General features: G+C 44.3%; 1 protein-coding gene across 1 annotated transcript; it reads right to left on the bottom strand.

Annotated features, from left to right (window-relative positions):
* Positions 1-719: 719 nt before the first annotated feature.
* On the bottom strand, positions 720-5,366 carry LOC123348814 (olfactory receptor 10A4-like). The gene is made up of 3 exons (XM_044986457.1): positions 5,220-5,366; positions 3,251-3,329; positions 720-1,768 (listed from the first exon to the last, which is right to left on the bottom strand). The coding sequence occupies exons 2-3, from the start codon at positions 3,251-3,253 to the stop codon at positions 776-778; spliced, it is 996 nt and encodes a 331-aa protein (XP_044842392.1). The 5' UTR covers positions 3,254-3,329; positions 5,220-5,366; the 3' UTR covers positions 720-775.
* Between the last annotated feature and the right edge of the window lie 612 nt (positions 5,367-5,978).

Raw genomic sequence — 5,978 nt, 5'->3', positions numbered from 1 at the left:
AGCATTCCACGTCCTGGTCCATGAAAGTTCCCCACAATTTGTACTAAGCTATTGAATTAATGTATCTTGACTTTTACAAGTTTCTTATCTGCTTATGTTAAATACTAAGTTATACTGTTGCTTGGTAGTGTGGGGTGTAGGTTAGCATGAGTGCACTGAATACTGGGAAGAACATACACTAATTCAGCTTGTAGAACTGACCGGTATTCACATAATGGGGTGTTTACTAACTTAACACGTATGTGTTCGCTGACAGGCCACGGCTTGTTGCTCCGATAATTATTGTATGAGGGTCACACCTTTGCTAAATTAATTTACAAAGCAGAGATGAGAGTATTTATGTGGGATTTACCTTTTTATCCAATTGTCTACGTTGTTGGGAGTGTAGAGTGGGAAACCGCATCACATGTCCATCCAATTTAGGCTTAATCAGTTTTGCCATCGTTTAATACAATTTAAGACAGAATTAATCTTACTTATAGTGTTTGGAGATACATTTCTGCTTCACAAGTAATAACAGACAAGATAGAATTGGTGAAAATTGTTAAATTTGCAAAAACCAAGGTGAACATTTTATGAAAGGGTTTTCATTTTAAGCTTTTATTTAATTTGACATTTAAAATTTTGGGGGGTTGGTAATAAAAGTTTCTCTTCACATTCTCCTGATAGGTTTACAAGTCAAATTTTTTCAAATGGCAACAATTCAATTTAAAAAGTGAAGGTCATTGGGAGTAATTCAGCAGAACATTTATGAATTTCCCTCATTCCCACTGTTTTAACTAACTCTATTTTTCATTCTCTGTTTTCTCCAATTGTGTGAAAAAATGCTCTTCTCTACTGTTTTTCTAAAGGCTCCCTTCACCTCTTTGTTCCTCAGAGTGTATATTATGGGGTTCAACACTGGGGCCACAACTGTGATCACGAGGGAAATCATTTGATCACTCTCTGGGGTGGAGATAGACTTGGGCCTCAGGTAGGTGAAAAGGGCCGTTCCATAGAACAAAGTCACCACCATGAGGTGGGAGGAGCAGGTGGAGAAGGCTTTACGCCTTCCCTCTGCTGATGACAGCTTGAGCATGGTGGAGATAATGCAGATGTAGGACACAGTTATCAACAAAAAAGGGCCCATGATGAACAAAACTGACACGGTCAAGACCATAATCTTATTTTTGGATGTATCCGTACATGCCATCTTCAACACCGGTGGGATGTCGCAGAAGAAGTGGTGGATGTGGTTGGAGCGACAGAAGGGCAGGCTGAAGATCCATGTGGTCTGAGCTACTGCCACTGAGATGCCGATGATCCATGAAGCACCCACGAGCTGTGCACATGCCCAGCCACTCATGATAGTTCTGTAGTGCAGGGGGTGACATATGGCCACATAGCGGTCGTACGCCATGACTGCTAGGATGCTGCTTTCTGTCAAGCCCATGATGGTGATGATGTACATCTGGGCAGCGCAGCCTGCAATGGTGATGGTCTTTTGCTCCACCAGGAGGTGAATCAGCAGCTGAGGGACCACACTGCTGGTGTAGCAGACTTCCAAGAATGACAGGTTCACCAGGAAGAAATACATGGGGGTGTGGAGTGAGGGGTTTAGCTTTATAAGGAGGATAACAAGGAGGTTCCCCATCAGGGCGACCAGGTAGGTGACCAGAAGCAACAGAAAGAGAACGATTTGCAGCTTCTTAAGGTTTGAAAACCCCACCAGGATAAATACATCAGAGATGGTCCGGTTCTCTCCTGGGTTATTCTCAGAATAGATCATCTATAGGGGTGACAAAGAAAGATATTGAATCTGAGGTTTTATTTTCCTCTTGGAACACATTTTTTTCAGTCTACATAAAAATTCAAAAAGGGATCAATGTTTGTTTTTCTTTCTTTCTTTCTTTCTTTCTTTCTTTCCCCTCTGTGAATGTTATTCTTTAGCCACATTTATCTAATAAGATTTCTCAAATGAGAGCAAATTCTGATCTCATTTGGATCTTAATCACTGGAGTTCTTATACGAATGCAAGTATTCCCACTGCAGTTACAACTCACAAAAGTGAGGACTACTCACATGAATAAACTGATGCTGCTGAAGCCAATTTGTTTGAAGCCATTTGAAGAATGAGAAGCAAAATAAATGGTGAAAACAATGAGGGATTTTGGCCTTTAGTGTACTAAAAATGTTATTCTTCCCTAAAAATTAGAGAACAATTAAAATCACTCCTGCCTTTATCATCACCACATTTGAAATGCATGGGTTTCTCTCAACATACAGAAGAGCTAGGGCCAGTTCCTTTGCTGGTGTAAATCTTAACAGCTCCATGGGTATAAAAAGTTCTATATTGATTTACGCCAGTTGAAGATCTTTGTCTTATCACCTTGCTATAAATAATTTTACAAGAAGGAAGATCCTACAATGTTAGAAGAGATGTTTTCCACAGATGTTTTATTTCAAGGTTACTTGTTGACAAGGAACTTCCTAATAAGTGAAATGACAGAATTGAAATAAAAATGAGCAATAACAAATATCACATTTTTCATACCCTTAGCACCTTCAATATGTGGCTCTCAAAGCAACGCATCAAAGCATAGTGAGCTACTAAGGGGGAAACTGGGAACGATCAGGGGAATGATAGGGGTGAAGAGACTGGGTTTACACAGCGAGTCAGCGTTCCTGATACCTGAAACATTGCCATAACCACAGAACCATTCTCCTGGAAATTGAACACACACACACACACTCCCACACATCCAAAGGGAATGAAGTAGAGAAAATTAAATCCAACAACTAAAGCACACTGTAGTGGCGCTCTATGCAGAGTGCACTACACATAAAAAATTATTACAAAAGGGAATGTTCTTCTCTAAATATCGAGATCTGGGGAAGAGGTGGGAATTCTTCTGCCTCTCTTAAGAGCTACTCTGGGGAACCTGTATTGACATGTGTGAGTACTTTCCTCAGCATGACCACTGCACTACTAAATGCAGAGCTGGCTGGAAAATGTGAAATTCCAATATTCCAATATTTGTTTTCACCCTGAATTTATATGAAAAGTTGAAACTGCGAAACCCCTAATTTCGATTCAGAAGAGTCTATATGAAATTGAATGGAAAATTGAAAACTGCCATCAACATCAACATTTTCTCATGGAAAACATCAATATGGATGAAACCATATTTTCAGAAGGGGTTTTGATTTATTTCTTTATTTGTTGGCTGACATTTGGATGGGCTCTAAATAAATGGAGAAATTTACTCACCATTAGGAATAAGGTCTGTATAGATGCTTTTCACTGGCAGTTGAGTGATATTTTCTGAGCTCTTCAAGGCATCTGGACACTCCATTAGTATACGGAGAACATGAAATCAACAAAAGAAACATACATTATGTGTAGAGCCTTACAAATGCACAGGTATCCACTTTATGTCCGCGGATATCTGTGGAGTATTTTTTGCAGATGACAGTGCAGATGCAGATACAAATTTTGTACGCGTGCAGGGCTCTGACAGTGAGAGCCGGGTGGGCAGCTGTGAGGAGCCGCAGTGAGGTCCCTCTACCTGCACTGGGCAGAGGTCCTAGGGGGCAGGGACACGGGCTGGAGGCTGCTCTGGCCCCTCATCCAGGACAGGTGGATGGTCTACTGGGGATCCCCACAGCTTCCCACCCTGCTCTTACCATGGCTGGGCTGAGGCTCTGAGCAGGCCCCCCTGCCAGAGCCAGAGAGCCATGATGGCATCTCTGGGGAGCCTGGCTTCCTCCACCTGCCCTGGGCGGGGGGACCAAGCAGCCTTTGGCCCATGTCTCTGCCCCGCCCAGACCCTGCCTAGAGCCGATGGAGGGACCCAGGCTCCCTGCAGCTGCTGGTGCGGCTCTCTGGCTCCAGAGGGAGGTGGGAGGGGTGGCTCAGAGCCATAGCCTGGCCATGGTAAGAGCCAGGCGGGCAACTGTGCATAGCTGCAGCGGTCGCTCCACCTGCCCCGTGTGGGGGGCCCGAGTAGCCTCCAGGCAGTTGCACAGAGCACCCTCCCCTCCTTCTCCTGCAAGGCTATCATGGAATCCATCCGGGGACTGCGGCGGACCCTCCACCTGCCCGTGGGGTGGGGGGCTGAGAGCAGCCCCAGGCCGTGTTCCCGCTCCACAGGATCCCTGCCTCGCTGAGGGCAGGTGGATGGTCTGCGACTCCCGCACACCTCTCCCCAACCAGGCTTAGGCAGAGGGGTGTCTCAGAGCCTCAGCCTGGCCACGGTAAGTAGAGCCCTGCAAATCCACAGATATCTGCAGATATCCACATCCATGCATGTGGATATCTGCAGACACTTTTTGTGGATCATGTATCGGATGCAGATTTACAAGGCTCTCATTATGTAGAGAGAGGGTAGAGGTAAATTCAGCTAAAAGAGACGACCACTTAACTCTTGGACACCAGGTGTGATGCATGCATCATGGTTGGATCCTAGGAGTGGACTTTCTTATTAAAAGAGATCAGATTGATCTCTCCCAGCCAATTGTATTCAGCTCCAAATAAAAGACCTATCTCAAGAAACAACATTTCCGCTTTGATTCAGTGGATGATGATAAGGATTGAGGAACCAGAGGGCAATAAGGACAAGAGAAGGGAGAAGCAGGAAACACCACCACCAACACAACAACAACAACAGCAACAAAAATAATAAATAGAGCCATGGTGTGATGATGAGTATGTCTAGTGCTAATCAATCATTCTGGTGGGCACTATGGAATTATGAGGCCAGAATTTCAGCTAGGGGGAAATAGCTCAGTGGTTTGCACATCAGCCTGCTAAACCCAGGGTTGTGAGTTCAATCCTCAACGGGACCATTTAGAGATCTGGGGCAAAAATCTACCTGGGGATTTGTCCTGTTCTGAGCAGGGGGTTGCACTAGATGATCTCCTGAGGTCCCTTCCAACCCTGATATTCTAGGAAAACACCACTGAAGTCAAGCTTATGATCTGACCCATGATTGTTAATTAGTTCAGAATGACAGATTTAGAAACCAGTAGATCTACTAATATCTAGATACATAGATATGAATACAGAGGAAAAAAAACCCATTTCCTCAGACGAACACTAAGATTCTCTGCCCATTTATGGAAAATTCAGATAAAGAAACCGGTGACATGATCTTGCTCCTGTTGCAGACTGGGGCACAATGTCCATGAACTTCAGAGGGAGGATGGTTGGGGGCTTAAGTTATTCAGCGATAACCTACCTTGTTTATGAAGAATAGTTCCCTCCCCCAGCTGCAGACACTACGTGTGTTGAAGGAAACAGAGGTGTTGTTATTTCATTCACTGGCTTCTGGGACCTACTCCCTGAAGGAAATTTCTTATAATATTTCTCAGAGGAAGAACAAGATTCTGCATCAACCTGTAACAAAACAAAATACACTAGGGCAATAATTTCAGAAGAGGTGGTATCATCATCATCATCATCATCATCATCATGTGTAAAAGCAGCAAAGAATCCTGTGGCACCTTATAGACTAACAGACATTTGGGAGCATGAGCTTTCGTGGGTGAATGCCCACTTTGTCGGATGTGTGTTTTCTAGATGAAAATTGTAATGGGATTTACTAAGTGTGGTAAAGCATGTGACACTTTTTCTCTAGAGACATGATGAGGATGAATTACTTGTTAAAAAACAACACAGAGTCAGGAACAACACCCAAGGCTCATGACGCCAGTTCCCTGATGATCAGACTGTGAGCCCCATTCCCGTCTGAGAGCCACGATTAGAACCCAGGAGCTCAGACTCGCAGTCCCAACTGCTCTAACTATTAGACCCCACTCCCCTCCCGGAGCTGGAAACAGAACCCAGGAGTCCTCAGTCTTAGACTCCGCTGCTCCAACCATAGGGCTCATTTTCCTCATAGACTACCAGATCCAAAGCCCATTGAAGTCAGCGGGACTATTCCCTTTTACTCCAGTAAGTTTGCAGTGGGACCAGAATCAGGACTAGTTCCCAGGAA

This window comes from Mauremys mutica, chromosome 13 (assembly GCF_020497125.1).
Source record: "Mauremys mutica isolate MM-2020 ecotype Southern chromosome 13, ASM2049712v1, whole genome shotgun sequence".
In the NCBI taxonomy this organism is placed as follows: Eukaryota; Metazoa; Chordata; order Testudines; family Geoemydidae; genus Mauremys; species Mauremys mutica.
This window is presented reverse-complemented; position numbering and strand designations above follow the sequence as displayed.